Here is a 20,614-nt window from a genome sequence, read left to right as displayed (position 1 = left end):
CAATGTTGTTTGAGTGGCGGCCCATGCGAGTGTATCCTATTTAAAAGGGGAGCAGGGTCAAGAGTTCACTCTTCTTCCTATCCTTTCCGAACCTCTATCTATTGTAGTTCTGATGAAGGTTACTCCCTCTCTACGGAACGCAGCCGTTGCCGGACCCTCAGCAGCTCTCCGAGAACGAGTTCGAAGGCCTGCATACCTCAAGAAACTTGCGCAGCCCAGCGACCTCGCGCCGCTGTTCAAGGTATTGTCTCTCGTTGATTGGTGCCTGTCGTTTTTCTCATTTTCGTGGGTCTAGAACGATGACTATGTTAGTACTTGTCTTGTTGCTGCAATCACACCTCGGGACTGAAACCGAGAACATTAGATCGGATGGTCTGGGTTCACCGGTGTCGGTTATCCCAAAGGCACTCCAACGGTGCGTGGTGTTTCTTTCCGTTGTTCAGAACATTCAAGGGAAAAGCTAACACGCATTTCCACAGGCGATCGCGGACTACGTGGAGTCCAACAACTTGCAAGCCAATCCAGAGACAAAAAAGAAATTTAATTTGTTTGTTGGTGCATCGGTCGGGCCTGAAGTAGAAGACCGCTGGGCGCGTCTTGATATGTGAGTTGGAAGAGTTCCGAACCGGACACTCAGACTGAATTTGTCTGTTAGGATCGCTCGCCGGTACCCACATCAAGTCGGAAAAGACATTGCAAAAGGTATCAATGACGGTCGAATCAACTTCGCAGACAAGCATCTTTCCAGTAGGTCTTTCCTGGAATTGTACAACATACTCTGGCATAAAAGTCAATCTTCTGTCCAAAAGTGTTTCCACAGGATTTGACGTATGGGTACTACAGTCTGAAGAAGAAACACGGAGACCCCACAAAACCTCTTGATTGGGCTATCGTAGAGGCTACTGCAATCGACGAGCAAGGACATATTGTGCCCGGTGCATCTGTCGGAGCGACCCCCGAGATCCTACAATCTGCCGACAAAATTATCATTGAAGTCAATACACGTATTCCCAACTTGGAAGGCCTTCATGATATCAATCATTCTTGGATTCCCCCTCACCGTCAGCCATATCTGATTACGCATCCCTCTGATCGAATTGGTACCACCGCAATCCCAATAGACACGGAGCGTGTCGTGGCAATCGTGGAAAGTAACAAACCGGATAACACTGGCGAGAATTCTCCCGAGGTTAGTCCTTTTCTATATCTGTATTCATATTTTTTCAATTCGGGGGTCTGATCTTACCTTAAGAATGAAGAATCCCGCGCCATTGCTAGACATCTCATCGAGTTCCTCTCAGATGAGGTCACCGCTGGAAGACTTCCCAAGTCCCTGCTTCCTCTTCAATCCGGTATCGGAAACGTAGCAAACTCCATTATCGGAGGTCTCGCCGATGGTCCTTTCGAAAAAGTTCAAGTGTGGACTGAGGTGCTTCAAGGTTTGTTTTCAACTTCTGGTTCAACTCTCCAGCTAAAAATTGCTGGGAATAGATACGTTCATCCGCTTCTTCGATTCTGGCAAATTGGACTTTGCTACCGCAACCTCCATTAAGTTCAGTCCTGGAGGCTTTGACTATTTCTACAAGAGTGTGTTTTCTTTTGATCTTCATTGCTCTGTCAACTAATCACATGAAACAGACTGGGCGAACTACAAGGATCGTTTACTTCTCCGTTCTCAACAAGTTGCTAACTCGCCCGAGTTGATCCGGCGGTTGGGTGTCATTGCTATGAACACTCCTCTTGAAGTTGACATTGTGCGTAGTTGATGTTCGACTCTTGAATGGTGTCACTGAACTAGATAAATGATTTCCAGTACGCACACGCAAATTCGACGAATGCACTTGGTTCTCGAATGCTCAACGGTCTCGGTGGTTCCGCCGACTTTTTGAGGAACGCCAAACTTTCCATTATGCACACGCCGTCGAGGTTAGGCCGATTACAAGGACCCCCTTACTTCGAAAATCGTTGCTTATCCCCGTTTTTTTGTGCAGTCGACCTACCAAGAACGATCCCACGGGTATAAGCTGTATCGTACCATTCGCTTCACATATTGACCAAACCGGTGTGTTTTCTTTGTCCTTCCGCTTTGTTTGATCTGACGGTACGGGCTCGTGATAGAACACGACCTCGACATTGTCGTCACTGAACAAGGGTTGGCTGACCTTCGTGGTCTTTCTCCACGCGAAAGGGCACCCCTTATCATCAAGCAATGTGCCCATCCCGATTATAAAGATATGTTGCTTGATGTGAGTCGCATGATTGATTATTGTTGTGTTGGCGTGAATGATTGACTCTCCACAATCAGTACTATGAGCGTTCTCTGCACGAGTGTATGAAGAGAGGAGCAGGACATGAGCCACACATGTTGAGACACGCCTTCAAATTCCATACGAATTTAATGGAGAAGGGAACTATGAAGATCAAGTCGTGGGATGATTAGAGGACTTGTGGAGGGGTCATAAAAACCTGATTATTCCTAATGTTGTCAATGTATGTATGGATGTATGTAAAAGATCGTCATTGGCAAGCCATTCTATTATCGAAAAATACTATAACTTCTATACATATCACCGTCTTCTGGCCAATACCTTTACAATAGCCGCCTTCACGATCCCAACAGCCTTCTCCGTCTCCTTTCTCGTCAGCGCGGAAGTCATCGCCAACCGAATGCTAGGTCTGGCCTCGCTGATTTCCATGCCTCTCGGCCTTTTCGCCTTTGTGATCAAAACACCCTGAGCCAATGCCTCCTCAACGATGTCCTGTAAAATCTTTTCTTCTATGTCAATGTCGAACCGTGGTCGGTCCCTTGGCAAAGGAGACAGCGGGTTTGAAGGTTTGTGTGAACCAGGTTTGACAAGCGGGACAGCAAGTGATGTAGATGTGGGTGTGCGAAGGTGAATATGGATGATGGGAGAAGCGGGATGTGAGGGTATAGTTATACTTTCTACACGGTCTAGAATCGACCGAGCGGCTTGTACATTTTGTTGAAGAGTGTCCAAGATGGAAGGCGACGAGCGGAGGATGTTGATTCCTTCGGAACCACTCACGGCAAGAAGAGGAGGCATCGAAGCGGAGAACACAAATGCAGGACCATTGATGCGCTGTATTATGGTGATGAGAACCATAAGAGTGATCCTAAATGTTTGTTTCTTACCTGATGGTCAACAACAATTTGGGAACCAGCACAGAAACCACCGGCGGCGCACAGTCCAATCGCGACGGAACCTACGAGCATGTCAATCTTGGACGCCTGTTCAAAGTAAATGTTACAATCAAGATGAGCTTCAGGATGCCTGTCGGACGTACGGAGACATTATACAACTCAGTAAGTCCCCGTCCAGTTCTGCCGACGGTGCCAAAAGAGAAGGTTTCATCCAAAACGAGACGGTATTTGTACTTTTCCTTGAGCTCGATCTAGACATGCACGCAACGGCGTTAGTCGACGGACCGGTGCGAATTGAGAAAGAGGTGTTCTGACCAGTTTGGGAAGATCAACCATGGCACCGTCTCTTTCGAAGATTCCTTCCGTAACGATAAACCTCCTGGTCAATGGCCCACGTTTTTTCTTCCTTTCCTTTTCCACGCTCATCAGAACCTCTTCAAGGCTTTGCAAGTCATTATGGTCGAACCAGCGGACAGTAGAACGAGAAATTTCAATTCCCTTCTGAATGGAAAGCGTGACACCTCTGTCCGCGACAATGATATCCCCTCGTTTACAGAACGAAGGGATGACAGAGGAAATGGTGGCGAAACCTTGGGCATACAAGATAGCAGCTTCAGTTCCCAAAAAGTCGGCGATATCGCGTTCGAGATCCATATGCACATCAACAGTCCCGTAGAATCCGGGGGGACCACAACTTCCGACGCCATATTGACGAAGAGTTTCAATAGCTCGTTGTTTGATGTGTTCATTCCCAGCCAGACCGGAAAAGTTGAGACTGGCGAGATTGTAGGCTGATTTTCCGGTATTGACTAGTTTTGGTCGGGGGCCGTTGGAGCCTGCAATTATTGGAACGGCTGCAAGGTCAGAAAGGTCTCGCTCGTCGAGGGGAGACGCGAGCGGTTCGGGTGTCCATTCCTCTACGAGTTCGTCGATTTCCTGAGTGAATCTTCCATATGAGACTTGTTACCGTCCAATAGCTTGCTGCAAACGCGCACCTTTGGTGTAAACTCTATGAAATGTTGACCGTCCTTGTCTGCTCGTGTGCGAGACTGGAGCAGTGTTCGTATGACGAACACGATAAGAACGAGTTCGAGGAAAGTTCGGCCGGGGTCGTTTTGGTGAGAGCTTCTGACATATCGCTCTATGACTCCAGAGCCTGGGAGCTTGTAGAAGCCTCTCTCGAGGGTTGAAAGAGTATAGGCAATGTAGGCAATAACAGGTTGAATTGTTGAAGAGGCGGTGTCCATCGTAACCTTACGAGTAAGGTCCTAGATGAAGAGCCCTAGAGAGAGGAACCTCAGCGACGACGTGGAAAAAATGAGAGGTACGTTCTCAATACTGTAGGTTGTCCTTGTTTGGTGAACTACTTAAAATTTCTTTGGCGCCTGTACTGTTACTGACTTCGTTCTCCGTTCATGGCAAAGGAGAAATTACCCAAGCCGGCTTCAAGATCAAAACATCTCAAGTCTTCTATAGGCGCGCCTTCTCAAAGATCCCAACCTAGCCGTAAAGGAAAGCGAGCATGGAGAAAAAATGTTGACTTAGATGATTTGGAGGAAGGCTTGGAGGAAACACGGTCAGAAGAGAGGGTTCATGGGTACTATTATACGCAGAGATTATCCTGAAGACCACTAATATTCGTGAAAAACGTAGGACTGCATTGCACAAACTAGCCGATAACGAGCTCTTTCATATAGACACCGAAGGCGACGACAAGAGTATGGATTTCTTGCGACTAATAACTGTGCTCACTGCTCACCATTGACGTATTCCTTCACAGTCCGACTTTCCCTACCAAAATTTGCCACCTCGCAGTTAACATCTGCGAAAATCCTCGCACAACGATCAGCAGTACCGGCAGTTTACTCTCGTTCCAATTCTACCAATTCAGGTTCGAAAAGAAAGGCCGTCACCCATGCAGAAAAAGAACGATTGCTTCGACAAGCTAAAAAACCACGAAAGGGTCCCTTTAACGTAATTGTCGATGAAAAGAGCGATAAATGGGGTGGTGCAACCGCAGCTGGTGATAATTCTCATTCTTTATGTTCGTTTTCAGTTCGGTCTGTCTCAACGCTACCCATCACAGGTCTGAGCGAAGCAGTCAAGAACAGTGGTAACCACGATCCCTGGGATGCGGGTGAAACTCCAGATAATACCAACGAAGACGACTTTGGCACAGAGGGGATTAAAAGTCTACATAAACCGCCTCCAAAACCACCGAAACACACTTTATCTTCCTCCCAATCAGATCCACGGACACATATACAATTATCCGCTGTACCCGCCCCACATGCTGGTATGTCATATAACCCACCGGCGTCGGCACATCAAGAACTTCTTCTGCAAGCACATAACGCAGAGCAGAAGGAGGAGGAGAAGGCGGAGAAGACTAGGGAAGTGAAGGAGAGGATGGAGAAGGCAAGGGCGTTGGAGGGGATCGGAGAGCCGGAAGCCAGGCCTGGTATGACAGTCGATCAACCGAAAGATGAAGATGGAGAAACGCCATCTGGAGAGGTTATTACCAAAAAGATGCCCGAAAGAAAAACCAAATCCCAGCGGCGGAAAGAAGCACGAAGGTTGGAAGAGGTTTGTTTTCGATATCGCTTCATGTCATTCTATATATCATTCTAATTGACTCCCACCCCGTCAGAAACGAATTCTGGCAGAACGAGCCGCCAAGAAAAGGATGTTGTCAGCCCTGAATAGCATCAGCGCGAGAAATCTTCGTAAATCCACGACGCCGAATAGTGAGGAGATAGCCGCAAGACGGAGGGAATTATTGGCGGTCAAATTGAAGAATGGACTGGCGGGACGTCGCATGGGCAAGTATAAGGTTCCGGAGGGACACATTGACGTTCAACTCGGGGAGGAGTTGAGTGAAAGTCTGAGAGGGTTAAAGGTTGGTTCCCGCTGTGTGGTAAACGAAAGCGGAATACTGATCCATGATTAGGTCGAAGGAAATCTTTTCCGAGATCGATTCCTCAATTTACAACAAAGAGCACTCATTGAGCCGCGGTTACCTGTCTTGTACGTTTTCTCCTGTTGTCTTTCGATCCTTCAATTGAGCATTCATCTTGCAGGCCGAAAAAGCGACGAAATAAGGTTGTGGAGTACGAGAAACACGCTTGGAAAAGGTTTGACAAGATCCAAGAAAAGTTCTGATATAGATTCGTTATATGTACATGTACATGTCCTCGTTTCCTTTTTGTGAGCAGACTCTTGCTCGCTATACAAAATCACTTGGGCGATTGGTACTCTTTGGCCCAGGAAACCAAATCCCTGTTTACCATCTCAACACTCAACCCACAACGGGCAAAGTGTCTCGCCACCTCTTCAACCGTTATTTTCACAGGCCCGTCGTAAGCACGAAGGTGTAGCTCGCTCGCGACAGGAATCGAGAGCCTGGATAATATCGATTCGTAGAGGGACTCGGTGACGATTAACTCCATAGAATGGACCGTGAATTCTGTCTTCGCCGATGTAGGAGTGGCCAAGGAAGCAGGTCGAAGCAGGGCGTACATCCTGGATGCTTTGAGGTCTGGGAGATATGGATTGCCGTTTACATCCCGACGGACGCCCCGGGGAAGGGAAGAGCCATGAACGCAGTAGTACGTGAACCAGTCCTCGATAGGATCGTCGAGGCGAGGATTAGGGAGGGCCGATCCTTCCGATTGATTTGTGGTACGGCGGGTGTCGTCCGACGCAGGATTGCGCCACTCAGTGAGAACGAATCTTTGGCCGAAGGATTTGTTGTCACGCGGGGTTGAGTGGGCTTCTCTCGCGAGAGCTCTGATGTGGTTGAGAGCAAAGACATCACCAGCCTGGGCTTTGTCCATCGTTTGTCTGAGGTAGGTCTCAACGCTTGGGGACCTGAACATCGAGTAATAGTCCTGGGGGACACGGTCCTGCGAGAAGAGGGCATCGGTGAGTATTCCAGCAGACGTAGAAGACAGAAGGAGGTCCAGACCTACCTTCCGGTCACTCTGAGACTTGACCTGAGGACGATTAGGAAGTTTGACCGCGACGCGCTTAGAAAAGTCAGTGCGACGCAAGGGGGAAAATCAAGCACTTGGACTTACTACCACCGATTGTCCTCGACTGGATGGCGCCGGAGGTTCCTTTTTGGCGTTGTTGCAATGCAGGGACGCTTTCTCGTTGGTACTGAGCTGCGTCTGCTTCTGCTGCTGTCCTTCACGGACCTACCGCAATTCATCAGTCATTTGTGGTCAAGTGAGAAGGAGAAAACAATAATCAGTCGCCGGTTCTTTGAACTCACCTCTGAATGCGCTTCCTCACGGTCATATTCTGGTGGTGGTGGTGAAATCTAGTGGCACGCAGAAGAGTCCGAGGAATGAGTTTGCGCCACACTCTATGCTCGCTTGTAAAATTGAACCCTACCTTTTTGGCTTCTTCCCGCCGTGCTTCGAGCCTTCCTCTCTCAACCCCTTCCCAGTAGGACACATCGTTCTGTCGGTGAAGGGCCGCCAACGCGTCAGCGAAACTTTTTGCTTCCTCTTTCGCAAGGGAATTTTCATCAGCCATCCTTTTGGCATCGCGGATGTGTAGAATGAGGCTAGAGCATATAGCACAGTTGGACTCCGGGGTGTGAAGCAGACCGCAGAAAGGATGAACCTCCCAAAGGCGCTGATTCTGGTCCTCGATAGCAGGTGGAGGAGACGTAGACGGAGCTGTGACCGCACCGACCGCGTTAGCGTAGGTCCAATTGGAAGCTTGGGGTCTGACGTTGCGATGTTGAATCTGCATTGTTTCGGAGCTGCACGGTGGGGATCCAATGTGCTGGTTTAAATACCAGAAATTTGGGGCCTTTGGACAACAAAAACATTTCGAAAGTAAATAGTAGGAACTCTCCACACCTTTTCCAGATTAGAAATCTACCCCGCCCCCGCCCCTCTGCAGCGGGCCCACATTGTGAGGTTTAAGGGAAGTCGTTGATGTAACGGCGAAGCTTGTTTAAGAAAGCGCGGGAACGGACTCAGATGGAAAACCACAAGCCGAGGAGGTCGTAGTGATTGCCGGGCGCTTCAAGAAGGACGAAGATGCAAGCGATTTTTTTCATCGAGCTGGACCCAGAACGAGGGGGAAATAGCATGAAATAGGGTGCGGTCCGCAAAAGCAATTGCAGAGAGTTACGCGGAATAAGTGACTTTAGTATGCAGCGGACGACAAGCCAGAAACAAAAAAAGACTGTCTCTTCGATGCGAACTTACACAAATGCCTTGTCAAAACACCTACCTGAAACGGTATATGTCGTTGTCAGTCACCACATTTTGAGCATTTCCTTGTTCGAATGAGATCTAAGTAGATAAAAATCAGTTTCTTCACCGGCAGCCTATAAAGAAAAGGCACATCACTGGCACGTTGCGATTAGTGGATAAGTCTTTTTCCATTCAGATCTTGAACTTGGTGAGCAATCGCAGTGTAAGCCTTCATTGATATTGACTCGGGAATTTTTGAATTGGCGATGATTCATGTTACCCTGAAAAACTGAGAAGCTGGGACCTTTGCCATCAGACCCCAGAGATCGCCTAGGGGAAGTAAGTATAACCCGAAAACATGGTCAGAAAGAAAAGAGATCTGAAATGTTCCAATGGAGATTTTAACGATATGTAACCTGAAGCACGTCTTGAGTCGTGGAAGAAGTCCAAGCCGTACATCACGCTAGCTATTCCTGGAACCTCAATAGGCGAAAGACCAAAAGGAGGAGACGCGAGGAGGTTCCGTACTTGAAGCGACAGATTCATGTTCAGATTTGGCAGCAAGCATTTACCAAATAGGTGGACGCTTGCGTTCGTGACAAAACTTCACAAGTCAAAAGTTGTGAGATTCAATGATACTGGCTCAAGAAACAAGGAAGACACTAAGTTTGGTAAGATCCTCTAATTCAAACAGCTGGCACCCCGCTCAGCTCAAGAAATACCTTTTTTTTGGGGGGGAAAGGGGACGGTCGCGTAGTCGACCCTAGTCTGACTCAGGCTTGTAATCGGGTCGCAAAGAGCGGACGGTCTTGCCTGTGAAAAGAAGCAGTCAGCGTCAAGATTTCAGATGTACAAATCATTGGGAAGGACGCGTCTGGAGATAACACAGGAGATACCCGGTGCTCACCTGCCCGCCATATCTCTTGATTGTTGATGACCTCAAGTTCCTTTGCAAGATCTTGTCTGTAAGTCGAGCGTCCGTTGAACTCTAGTGACTTCCTTGTTTCTGTGCCGTTGCGGACAGACTCGTAAAGCTTTTCGAAGATCGGAACATTGGCCTTCTCAAAGACCGGGGCCCAGTCGAGAGCTCCCCGGCGAGCAGTCGTGGAGCAGGCGTTGTACATGTAGTCCATTCTAGTGATTTTTCAGTGTGAAGGGTCAATGTGACGCAACCAAACAAATTTACCCTTTTTCGCCAATCAAGGGATACAATGATTGAGTCGCTTCCTCGACCGTTTCGTTGAATGCCTCTGACGGAGTATGTCCGTTCTTGCGGAGGACTTGGTATTGAGCCAGGAATAGACCCTCTGCATGAGGACGGTTAAAAGCGCAGTCAAGAATGAGAGTGATTGAATCTTACGGATGGCACCCATCAACTACGGAGAAAAAGCGCTCATTAGATATTGTGAATCGCAAGATGAGTGAAGGGCTAGGCTTACGACACCACGTTCACCGTACAAGTCCGAGTACACTTCCTTCTGGAAGGTGGTATCGTACATGTATCCGGAGCCGATACCAACACCAAGAGCGATAGCCTTCTCCTTGGCCTTGCCCGAAACATCTTGCCAAACAGCAATACTGGAGTTGATACCACGGCCTTCCTTGAAGAGAGTTCGGACGGTGCGACCAGATCCCTTGGGTGCAACAAGAATAACGTCGACATCAGATGGTGGCACCACCTTAGTGTCCTCTTTGTAGACAACGGAAAAACCATGCGAGAAGTAGAGAGTCTTCCCTTTCGTAATGAGAGGAGCAATGGTGGGCCATGTTTGTGATTGGGCGGCGTCAGAGAGGAGGTTCATGATGATGGTACCGCGTTTAATGGCATCTTCTATTGGGAAAAGGGTTTCTCCTGGAACCTGTACAGATAACAAGTCAGAAACGGATAAAATCCCTGAATTCGACAGATGATACAAACCCATCCGTCCTCTTGTGCTTGCTTCCAGCTTTCGCCGTCCTTGCGGACACCGACAATGACATTGAGACCATTGTCACGAGCGTTCAAACCTTGGCCATGACCTTGAGAGCCATAACCAATGAGAGCGAGGGTATCGTTCTTGAAGTACTCTTGGAGTTTAGCCAAGGGCCAGTCACTTCGCTCGTACACAGTTTCTTTGGTGCCAGCGAAATCAAGGGTCTTCAGACCACGAGTCTAGAAAAGAAAAGGAATTACCATTCTGAGTCAAATGTAACGACACACAGTTGAAACGGATTACCTGGACGAGGGAAAATTTTGACGCGGCAGTTTTTGAAGGCGCATTGACCAAAAGAGAGTAAAAGGCAATTCGTGTGCTAGAAGTAGAGACGGCACGAGGTACACGTCTTGAAACAGCACGAAGAGCAGCACAAGAGACAGAGGACATCGTTGGCGGAGAGCAAGCTGGCGGTTGAAAAAAATTCGCTTGCGGTGACTCGTTTCAGCTGACAGCTGAGGTAAATCGGCCGATAAAACATCCGAATATGGCCGACCCCGCAGGCTGCACTTGTTTTCTACAGATCTCCCATGATAGGTCTCAATGCCGAATTCTGGAAGAGTCCGCCATGGCAATACCGTTGGACTCGGTGATCCGGAAGACGCGGTGACAAGGACGTCGATTCTTTACCGACTAACTTGTAATATACATGCTACAGCGAATGAGAGAAGTACATTCGATAACGTTAAAAAACATAGTCGGGAATAAGTTCCTTAATTTCGCTACATTTTTTTAGAACTTGCTCCGACCGATATAAAACCTAGAAAAAGAAATTGACACCCGAGGACTAGCTCAAGCGAGGTCGATAATGGAAAGTCCAGTCAGAACCAGACACTTGGAGCCTCAGGAACGGGTGTAACATCAGACGAAGGGGTGTCATTCCGAGGAGTCGCATTTCGATTTTCGGAGTGAGACCTTGAACGTGAGGCCTTCTTGCGCCATGTACCACGGCCTAAACAGAATATGCTTGAGATACGAACACTACCACGGACGCCAGTCACTCACTGCTGGATCGATTCTTGGATTTAGAGCCTTTGGTCTTCTTGTCCTTGTCTTTCCCCTTCTGTTGCTCCTTCTCCATCCTGCTCTTCTTCTTCTCATAATCCGCTCGCTCTTTGCAAATGCCCTTCTTGCAGATCTTCGGGTTTGCACCGTGAACAGGGCACACAAACTCCTCTACGACCTCTTCCTCATCATCGTGGTCTGCCCACAAATTCTCAATAACGCCTTCGGCAACTTTGGGGTACTGAGAAATACTAGAAATTGCTGTAATACCACCGGTTCCCATTGGCAAGGAATATTCGTCCTCCTCGTCGTTCCCGAGCAGATCATCCAGAGGATCGCCGGTGAGAGTCAGGTCTAACGGGCGTCGGATAACCACATCATCTCGACGTGCTATCTCTAGCTCTTCCATCTGGCCGTCAACGTCGTCGGCCCAGCTAAACTTGGAGGAAGAAGAGCTTCCTGAGGACCCGCTGGCTTCCATAGAGGGGAGAGGTGGAACATTGCTAACGTTGATAGTAGAAACTGGTGGCTCCGGTTTTTCCGTGGCGGCCTTCGTAATCACCTTGACAGTCAGGTTGGGCTCTGGTACAGTTGCAGCCACCGACTTCACTTTAGGATTCGGGGTTCCCCATACGCCTTTCGGAGGAGCAGCATTGCTTGTGGTTGTGGAAGTTGAATATATGCTACTACCTGCAGTTGTAATTTGAGGATTGGGAGCACCCCATGCTGCTTTCTTACTAGCAGCACTGGCCGCCGGTGGAGCATTCGCGTTCGTCGTGGTAGGCATTATTGGAAATGGGGCTTGACCTTTTCCCCAAGCGCCGGCGTCTACGAAGGATGAAATTGTTACCTTGCAGAGATCAATAGAGTTGAGTTTACTTACTTCGATTGAGAGGATTCAAGTTAGTGGGAGTAGCAGAAGAGTTAGTTGACGTGCTCTTAGTTACTTGAACAGGTGCGTCATTCCCTAATACTGGATACACATCAGTTCGGTGAAAAGACCAAGCTCAGTCGGACTGACAAGCCGGTGCAGAAGTATTAACTAATGCAGAAGTTGACGGGGACCGCACAGTGACGTTACTTCTGGCAGTCGCGGTCGTTGCGGTCCCTCCTCGTCCTCGAGCCGCCCAAGCACCACGAACAGCCACCGGATTGTTTGGGTTGGGAGAAGACCTCACTTGAAGCCAGGCAGTCGAACCAACAACTTGAAGAGAAATTTTAGGCGTGTTTACAGTGCAAGAGGAGAATAACGACAAACCTGGAGGTGCTGGAACTGCGGGTGGCGGTTTGACAGCGGTGGGAAGTGGACGGCACATCGGTTTGTCAGTTCTATCTTCCAGTGGCGTAGGGCACCAGTGTGTCTGCGGATAAGGACGACGGAATTCCTTCCTGGATGAATGCCGTGTTCAGAACGACGATCGTCAGTCTCGTGGACGAAGAATCCCACCCTGAGTGGAAAGTGTATCCTTTGAACCATTTGTCTCGGACATGCAGTCTTTTCCAACCTTGAGAAACGAGGACTACAGGGTCAGAGAAAGACCGAAAGACGCGCTTCAGTAACTTCGAAGCGGCTCACCATCCTTCTGAGCCTCTCGGTTTGAGTTATACGTCGAATGGTAGATCTGACTGAAACGTTCCTCTTGTTCATGCGTAGGATTTGTCAGAAGCTCCCTCCAGCGATGTTCCCCCAACAGAAGGTGGGTTTCCTTGAAGTTTCGATCGACCTCTATCAAGACCATGCCTCTTGCCTGTGAACTTCCTATTACTTCGAATCTCGTAGGGGTAGCACGAGCAACGCACGCTAGGTTTATGCATCAAAGCGTAGATAAACTGAGGACCTATGATCTCCGCGATCCATCTCGCGCAACTAATCTGATCGTCGAGAAGTTCCCAGTTTGCGTTGAGGGGATAAGGTTGGCAGACAGTGAAGTAGCGAGGCTCGTCGTCGCCAGGAGGAGGAGTTTTGGCTCTCTTGGGCATTGTCGGGTTCCGTTGATAGAGCTCCACAAAGGTGAAGATGGAAGTTCGAGAGAAAGGTCGATATCTCAGGTTACATCCAGCACTCCTTTGTATACAAAGATTCCCATTCCCACGTTTTGTAGGACCTTACACAATAAATATTCATTTTCATCGACTGTCTAGTGTTCATGGATATATGTATGTTATCGTAATATCCTCCGGATTCTGTCTTCCAGAGAGCGGAACGTTTCTGGTGAAGTGTTCAGACTGCTCATGAAGTACGCGACGTTCCCCAACGTTCTGAAGTGCATACCAAAAGGTGCACCACCAGGAGCTGCGGAAAGCGCGTTTTCTGACAACGCGTGGGGAAGAACGAGGTTTTTGAATACAGCCTCTGCACTATGCGAAGTGTAACCTGTATCGGGGAGTGAGTGGGCGCGCAGTAACAGAAAAATCTCAAACACAGACCTGCGTCGTTTCCGTCCGCCAATCGAATAGCAAGGACGGTTCCCAGCGTCATGACCTCTTTCACCTTAGCATTTCTCGACACATCATCCACAAAATCAGGATCCCACAAACTAAACACTCGACTCCCTCCCGCTCCAGATTGATTACTTTCACCTTGATCCACACAACCCCATTTTTGCTTCGCTTCCTTCCATTGCTTTCCTTCGACCACCTTCTTGATGGTACGTAACGTCTCATTTGCCACCTCACAGCCCACCACATGCGCCGTGTATGAGTGCCCGTGTAACAGCGCTTCCTCCTTCTTCTCGCTTGAGAATGCCTTGAAGACAGACTCTCTTGCAAGTGTAACCGCAAGAGGCACGAGACCACCGGTGAGGATCTTGGCATTTACAGAGATATCGGGGTATACTCCAAGGAGGGAGGTTGTAGTCTCGACACCAATTCGGTGAAGTCCGACGAAGACTTCGTCAAAGATGACAGGGAGATTATAAGGTTCAGATTTAGCGACATCTACAAGTACGCGTTGAAAAAGAGGATCGACGAATATCATCCCACCAGCTCCCAACAGGAGAGGCTCAAGAACAAGGGCGGCTAGCTTTGATTTCTGGGGAAGGTGTTCTAAGACTCGGCGAATGAAGCCTTTGTACATGTCTGCTTGTGGGGATACTAGACGAGATTTGACATCATAGATCCATGAGAGGGATTCGGCTTGTACGGTCTCCTCGCCAGAATTCGGAGAGGATAAACCAGAAGGGATCGTGATTACGGGCTGACCATTCTGAATAGAGACAGAGGGAGGTTCGAGCCAATAACCTTTTGCGTTATGCCATTCGCATGTATACACACCTGCATCCTCGCACGCATCCATAGCGCCAATTGTATCACCATGGTAGCTTCCTTTCAAACCCAATACGCCAAGCGATTTCTTCTCCTCATTGCTGAGGGCAGTACGACTGGAATAAGTACGTATCGCCATTTTCAATGCTACTTCCATGCCCGTCGCACCGTCGTCAGAGAAGAACGCCCGAGATGCCCATCCTTTCCCAGGTCCTTCTTGTACGAGGTATTCTGCGAGGCGCAATGCGGGAAGATGTGTGGCACGGGGAAACATGACATGTCCATAACGTCCGGCTGCTCGAGCTGCAGCGAGTGTGAGTGACGGATGGAAGTGTCCGAACGTCTGCGTCCACCAAGATGCAGATCCGTCAAACTGGGGTTGAAGTAGAGACGTTTGGTCGTTGTTGGGTGATTTAATACTGAAATAGTCGGAATAGGCGCTGTCAATGACCATGACGTCTTTCTCTGTGTTATAGAGACCATGTTGAACGAACGGCCACCAGATGGAATTAAGAGTGCGTTGCGACATGGAGTCGAGCTCTTCTATACGTTGGCGATGACGGGTGTCGAGGTGAGCTAGTATTCCACTGATACCATTACCGTTCTCTGCGGAACTGTGGACCAAGTGATTGTAATACCGATCGGTGATTTCAAAATTTTTTACTGGATTATTGGATTTGTCCGGTGGACCATCGACTGTGGACACGAACACGTCTCGGTCGGCAAAATACTCTTTAAGGTACTCCCAGTTCCGATAGTATTCGTCTCGAAATAACAAGATGCCGTCGATGATGTATCCTCGTAAGAGGAGTGATTCGTACGCGCAGATCGTGGATGATATTCCACCCAATTTTGAGTCGCCAACCAATATCGTAGGAAGAAATAGAGGACGATAAGCATCGACTTGCGTGGTTCCAGACAGTGTCGGACTATGAATACCTGTAAACCGGAATATGAAGTAAATCCATCCTTTCATTCACAAGCAACTCACTGCTTCTCACCTCCTGCAGTTTCAACGTACATATGTGAGAGTTCCGAGGTTTCGGAAGCGCATCGCCGGATATGTTCAGCTACTGAACTGACAAAGGTCTCATCAGAGGGAACCTTCAAAACATGTCAATGTCTGCCCAGACCATAAAAACTCTCGGGAGCCTAACCTTCTCGTCCCCTGCCAACCTCGCTGCTAGATGTGGACTAACAGGCTCAGAATATCGATATAAGCACTTTGTTGTGACACGGCTTCCGGGATAACCTTTCGTATATCGCTCAATGTGCCTGTGATTGGGCGAACTGACATGAATGTCGAGAATCGGAAGACTCGGAAGACGGACTTGTGATCTGAATCATGAAGTGAGCCTGTACTGATAGGTTTTAAGTAATAAACAGGTTTTTCCTGAGCGGCAGAAGCCTTTGCTAGAGCAGTAGTCAAAAGAGTCTTGCCAACGTCTGTGTTTGCGCCGAATATCTGGTGGACTCGGAGATGCTTGAAGAGGAGGGACATTCCGGCGCATGTGCCAGTGGCGGTCCACGCGTTGAATTACTGTTTGGTTGATTGTTTGGTTTTCAATCGCTCTGTTGTTCTCATATTTGATGGGAGAGCCATCGCAAGGCCTGTTTTCAGGCGTTTTCAGTTTGATTTCACGCGAAGTAGGTTCCTTTGTCACAAATGCCACTGGCGGTGTAATTTCTGTCGTATGTTCTGTCTATTCTCTCAGGAAAATGGTCTGATTTCTTCGCAATTCTCAGAACACTGGCCATAATCACCAACAACAACGGCAGAGACACAAGAAACGCGCCAAGAAGGAAGAGAAGCGTAAATCTATTCAGAATGTTTCCTTGTCGTCGAAAGTCACGATGCCCGGCTCTCTATTTCCGCGATCACCATCAATGGCCCCGACACTAAATGGCGACTTCCGCGATGCCGAGGAAGATTATCCAGGGCCTTCGAAACGCGCGAGACCTCTCCACCAAGATCCTTATGCAACGCGATACAGTTCTCCAGCATCAACTTGTTTTTATGATGCTGCTTCTTCACTTCCGTCCTCCAGTCCCAGAGGTAAAGGAAAGCAGAGGGCGGTGGAAGTTTTGGAGGAGGAACGGTTTAGTGATGTCGACGAGGACGCTCTAGCAATGCCTCCTCCTCCAGTACCCCCCTCAAGGAAAGGAAAGGAGAGAGCGAGAGATGAGGCGGCCATAAATGACTGGATGCGTGGAAAAGAACGAGAGCTGAGAGAAGAGCAAGATAGGTTGGAGAGAGACAGAGATAAAGTAACTGACGAGGAACGAGAACGGGACAAGGATCGTATCAAGATGCTCGAAGAGGAGGTTAGGAAACTACGAGAAGAGGTGTGCTCTTCGGAATCTATTGCCGGGTCATTGTCGCTGATATCCTTTAGTTATCGAAGCGTCCTACTTCACTTTTGTATACTATGCCTCCGACCACCTCAAATCCTTCACATCAACCGCCCCCGCCCCCGCCTCCACCGCCTCCACCTATGGGAGTTTTCATCCGTGCTCCTACCACACCTACCACCCATCCACAGGTACTTTTTGCGAGTGCTCGTGCCTCCCTCAAACACGCTGGTACACCTACAGAAGCTCCCATCAACCCAGCTTATTCCTTGGGCGTGTCTGGAGGAAGAAGGACAGGAAAACCGACCGTTGGGTTACAACCAGACAAGATGGCCGACTTCCTTAAGGAAATGAAGACCGTTAGACTGCGGAAAGTCGGTATTCCTGGTAAGGAAGATCGTTCGACGTCTTCTTCCTTAAGAGATGGAGACGGAGAGCGGGGCGAATTCTCCTTCTCCCTATCCTCTTCAACAGCACGTCGTGATTCTGGCGCCAGTGACAATGCTGATAATTCTAGTTGGCAGAGAGATACAAACCATATACTTCACGGCATTAGTAGGTCGAAGGGGAAGATAACAGAGCTGTCTAGCGACGGCTCTACGGGGAAAAAGAGAAAAAGAGGTGAAGATTCAGAATTTACACATCGCTCGACCAGCATCCATCCAGAACCCTCATCCCGGTCTCATAATTCGAGTTTTGCGTCGACGGCATCAGTCTCAACGAATTCTTGCTCTTCTCGAACACCCTCTATCGAATCTCAGAGCCAGCAAGTGATACAATCAAGTTCCAATCCTACGGCGAATGAAACCGCTTTATCGCTCTCTCTTCCTCGTCAAGGTGCACTCTCAACCTCCTCACCACCGTTATTGCCACCACGATCCAAATCTCCTTCCACTTCTGTCAGACGCACATCGTCGTTATCCGCCCAATCCGAGCGTGAACCAAATTCCTCCACATACCAAATCTACACTCTTCCCTCTGGGACAAGCGGTCCAAGTAGGGCATGGGCACCATCTGCTGTCTTCCCTGCGCCATATCCTCCTCCTCCTCCTAACGAGACGCCTTCTCTATGTTCAGACTTGCCAGAGGGTAGTACGAGCATTGATGGCGATGAACTCGACGACGGTGAAGAAGATGGTTACAACCATGGTGTACCCGTACCTCATGTTGTGGTGTCGGATTCTCCTGAAACATTGGGTACTGGCAATGGCATTGGCAGACGGCGCCGAGAAATACACGATATTGATGTCGACATGGAAGAGGTAGTGAATGAGAACATGAGATATGGAGGTCGTAGGAATGAAAAACGACTTCGACTTTCTCTCCAGCACCCTTCCACATCGGGCGAGTCTTCAACTTCACCCTCGTCTCCTACTCATTTACGGTCTCTGCCATCACACGCACCCCTTCGATTTTCAACCCCCGCCGCAAGCCAGACCCAGACCCAATCGACAAAGTCCAAGAACTCGTCCACCTCAGTGTCGGCTGCCTTTGCAAAACGTCTCCCTGTTTCTCCGATGCCCGTGACGCCATCCTCCCAACGACCTAGACCTCCCGCGAGTGGGCGAGGGCGACCTCAAGCCAGGGGACAATATGCAAGTGACCTTGTAGTAGCTGTTCCCTTACACGATGGACACGGATCCGATCATGGTTCTGGGGCTCCTCGTGCACAATCAGAGTCCAAGTCGCGCTCCAGACCCCCAACACCTCATGTTAAGCGAACGGCCTCGGTTCGTGGCGATAGTGAAGGGGAACGAGGAAAGAGTAGCAGTCGCGAGACAGATGCTGACTACATCAAGCAGGAAGATGATGATACATCCGAAGATCCGCTCTCGTTAGCTGGCGATACTTCAGCCGAATCTCTGTCTCTTTCACATTCACAGTCTCAGTCCGAGTCTCACTCACGATTGGATTTATCTCGCGATTCCATACGGTCTTTACCCTCGAGGATACCGGTCGCCAAGAAGAACGGTAAAGGAGGATCAGGCAAGAAACTTCTTGCGTCCACATCTGCGAGTGTAGTCATAACTTCCAAGACTCAGTCGGTGTCTAGAGGAAATTACTCTTCTTCTACATCCACCTCCGCTACCAAAGACCCTTCAGATAGTTTGAGGAGGCGTACTCTGGACCAGGAGTTGAGGGATGTTGTTGATGCTAGGCGATCGGACGAAGTCGACTACTATTATGAAGACAGTGGCCCTCAGCCTCCCTCAGCCAAGGAAGTTCGGCAGAGCACATTGGCTGCCGTTGGGTCGAGCAAGCGGAAGGGATTCTTGGCTCATGGGGGAGCCGGTGGAGCCCCCATTCATATGGGTGATGGATATGTTTATGTTGAAGGCGCTGCCGAGAGAGGACAGGAAGAAGAAGAGGATGATGGGCAGCGTCAACAGGAATATGAAGACAACGATCAAGAGGAGGACAATCTAGAGTACTTCCCATCTTTGCGCACCAAGGCGGCGAGCGGAAATGTAAGGACAAGAGGTCGCCGTTGAATTGTCTATCTGTGACCCTCATTTAATATCGCTATCGTTTTTTTCTTGTCTGCCTTGTCCTTATTTCTATCTATTTTCCTCAATCTGTTTCGCCCGTGTTGTCATCTTGTTGTCCTCGCTCTAGTAATATCTAAATTATCTCTTGAATGTAGTTAGTACGTGATCTTGAGGTGCACAATTGTCGAAATAGGAGTTTTTGAACTCTGCAAAATTTGTGCAGAATCTACCCCTCACTGTTGATTATTCAAAAGTGGATGAGCACTTAAAATGCATGCAAACTTGGGTGGACTCGTATCTATTAGATGAGATGCGGATAATAAATAAGAAGATACAACTGAGTAAAATGTTATACATGTAACATCCTGGAGCGCCAGGCTTGCACAACCAGGCGAAACCGGTCGCCCAGTATCACAGGGATCTACCCTCGAGAGAGAAAACAAAACACCTCCAACCCCAAAATTCGCCTCAGACGAATATGCCATCCATACCTTCACCTTCACCTTCACCTTCACCGCCGTCAATCAGAGAGAAAACGGCATCATCTCAAAAGCGGACGTCGCGTCCGGAATGGTTACCAAATACCTTGTCCGAGCCAGCGAGGTCAATGGAAAACCCGTATCCACGACGATCGCCGAACGAAGTTGTTTTCTGTTTCTTTTGTACTTGACGTGGTGGGCGAGGGACAACTGCGCCTGAAGGCCTTGACGTAGAAAAGGAGGAAGAGGAAGAGGAGGAGGACGCGATCGACGCGTTTGATTTCGTGCTCCGGACGATGGACGAGTCAGAACCTGTACCTGTGGTGGATGAGGAAGTTGGTGCCTGACGTGTGATGTGCGAGAAGAGGTTCGGTTTGGTACGGGTATGACTGTCTTTATTAGTGGAATTTGGGAAGAAGTTAGGGGAGGAAATTATTTCTTTGGGAAAGAAGTCTGGAAAGCTTTCCGGGGTAGGGGTAGTAGGAGGAAAGCATGAGCCGAGGCTCGCGGCGGGAGAGTCTAGTGGTGATTCGTCACCCAACGATAGAAAGAATGACATTGTTAAAAGATTGTGACGGGAGGATCCGGATCGTAGAAGGTTGAGGTAAGTGGTTGGTAGGAGTAGTGAGGGAAGTCGACTCAGGGGGAGCTGGCCTAAGACTCGATGTTCGAT

General features: G+C 48.9%; 8 protein-coding genes across 9 annotated transcripts; 3 read left to right on the top strand and 5 right to left on the bottom strand.

Moving 5' to 3' along the window:
* Positions 1 to 112: 112 nt before the first annotated feature.
* ACU8 (Acetyl-CoA hydrolase) lies at positions 113 to 2,440 on the top strand (the record flags this gene model as incomplete). The annotated part of the gene is made up of 13 exons (XM_043156506.1): positions 113 to 241; positions 296 to 307; positions 365 to 415; positions 480 to 604; positions 656 to 747; positions 810 to 1,189; positions 1,253 to 1,439; positions 1,492 to 1,587; positions 1,639 to 1,754; positions 1,814 to 1,926; positions 1,992 to 2,062; positions 2,119 to 2,246; positions 2,306 to 2,440. 13 exons carry the CDS (start codon positions 113 to 115, stop codon positions 2,438 to 2,440), a joined length of 1,635 nt encoding a protein of 544 aa, XP_043006293.1.
* A 19-nt stretch (positions 2,441 to 2,459) lies between these two features.
* Positions 2,460 to 4,485, bottom strand: E1B28_011470 (uncharacterized protein). Its single transcript, XM_043156505.1, has 5 exons — positions 4,159 to 4,485; positions 3,479 to 4,099; positions 3,307 to 3,414; positions 3,155 to 3,250; positions 2,460 to 3,101 (listed from the first exon to the last, which is right to left on the bottom strand). Exons 1-5 carry the CDS (start codon positions 4,408 to 4,410, stop codon positions 2,568 to 2,570), a joined length of 1,611 nt encoding a protein of 536 aa, XP_043006292.1. The 5' UTR covers positions 4,411 to 4,485; the 3' UTR covers positions 2,460 to 2,567.
* E1B28_011469 (uncharacterized protein) lies at positions 4,477 to 6,518 on the top strand. Its single transcript, XM_043156504.1, has 7 exons — positions 4,477 to 4,760; positions 4,817 to 4,881; positions 4,944 to 5,186; positions 5,250 to 5,749; positions 5,814 to 6,062; positions 6,114 to 6,190; positions 6,244 to 6,518. The coding sequence occupies exons 1-7, from the start codon at positions 4,579 to 4,581 to the stop codon at positions 6,323 to 6,325; spliced, it is 1,398 nt and encodes a 465-aa protein (XP_043006291.1). The 5' UTR covers positions 4,477 to 4,578; the 3' UTR covers positions 6,326 to 6,518.
* On the bottom strand, positions 6,400 to 7,927 carry E1B28_011468 (uncharacterized protein; the record flags this gene model as incomplete). Its single annotated transcript, XM_043156503.1, has 5 exons — positions 6,400 to 7,068; positions 7,135 to 7,191; positions 7,243 to 7,362; positions 7,440 to 7,487; positions 7,562 to 7,927. The coding sequence occupies 5 exons, from the start codon at positions 7,925 to 7,927 to the stop codon at positions 6,400 to 6,402; spliced, it is 1,260 nt and encodes a 419-aa protein (XP_043006290.1).
* A 1,215-nt stretch (positions 7,928 to 9,142) lies between these two features.
* ILV5 (Bifunctional acetohydroxyacid reductoisomerase) lies at positions 9,143 to 10,742 on the bottom strand (the record flags this gene model as incomplete). The annotated part of the gene is made up of 7 exons (XM_043156502.1): positions 9,143 to 9,192; positions 9,287 to 9,513; positions 9,566 to 9,686; positions 9,740 to 9,755; positions 9,819 to 10,238; positions 10,298 to 10,531; positions 10,596 to 10,742. 7 exons carry the CDS (start codon positions 10,740 to 10,742, stop codon positions 9,143 to 9,145), a joined length of 1,215 nt encoding a protein of 404 aa, XP_043006289.1.
* Positions 10,743 to 11,173: 431 nt separating this feature from the next.
* Positions 11,174 to 13,411, bottom strand: E1B28_011466 (uncharacterized protein; the record flags this gene model as incomplete). Its single annotated transcript, XM_043156501.1, has 6 exons — positions 12,934 to 13,411; positions 12,616 to 12,862; positions 12,379 to 12,561; positions 12,241 to 12,330; positions 11,358 to 12,185; positions 11,174 to 11,304 (listed from the first exon to the last, which is right to left on the bottom strand). Exons 2-6 carry the CDS (start codon positions 12,671 to 12,673, stop codon positions 11,174 to 11,176), a joined length of 1,290 nt encoding a protein of 429 aa, XP_043006288.1. The 5' UTR covers positions 12,674 to 12,862; positions 12,934 to 13,411.
* Positions 13,412 to 16,149: 2,738 nt separating this feature from the next.
* Positions 16,150 to 19,676, top strand: E1B28_011465 (uncharacterized protein). 2 transcript variants are annotated; one of them, XM_043156500.1, is made up of 4 exons: positions 16,150 to 16,313; positions 16,368 to 16,967; positions 17,018 to 18,959; positions 19,016 to 19,676. In XM_043156500.1, exons 1-4 carry the CDS (start codon positions 16,212 to 16,214, stop codon positions 19,024 to 19,026), a joined length of 2,655 nt encoding a protein of 884 aa, XP_043006287.1. In that variant the 5' UTR covers positions 16,150 to 16,211; the 3' UTR covers positions 19,027 to 19,676. The 2 variants fall into 2 exon arrangements, with proteins under 2 accessions (XP_043006287.1, XP_043006286.1); XM_043156499.1 differs by having other exon boundaries at positions 16,196 to 16,313; positions 17,018 to 19,676.
* A 332-nt stretch (positions 19,677 to 20,008) lies between these two features.
* Positions 20,009 to 20,500, bottom strand: E1B28_011464 (uncharacterized protein; the record flags this gene model as incomplete). Its single annotated transcript, XM_043156498.1, has 1 exon — positions 20,009 to 20,500. The coding sequence occupies one exon, from the start codon at positions 20,498 to 20,500 to the stop codon at positions 20,009 to 20,011; it is 492 nt and encodes a 163-aa protein (XP_043006285.1).
* Positions 20,501 to 20,614: the final 114 nt, after the last annotated feature.

The sequence above is a fragment of the Marasmius oreades genome, chromosome 7, assembly GCF_018924745.1.
Source record: "Marasmius oreades isolate 03SP1 chromosome 7, whole genome shotgun sequence".
Taxonomy (NCBI): domain Eukaryota; kingdom Fungi; phylum Basidiomycota; class Agaricomycetes; order Agaricales; family Marasmiaceae; genus Marasmius; species Marasmius oreades.
The sequence above is the reverse complement of the archived record's forward strand: the minus strand, read 5'-3'. Positions and strand labels throughout refer to the sequence as shown.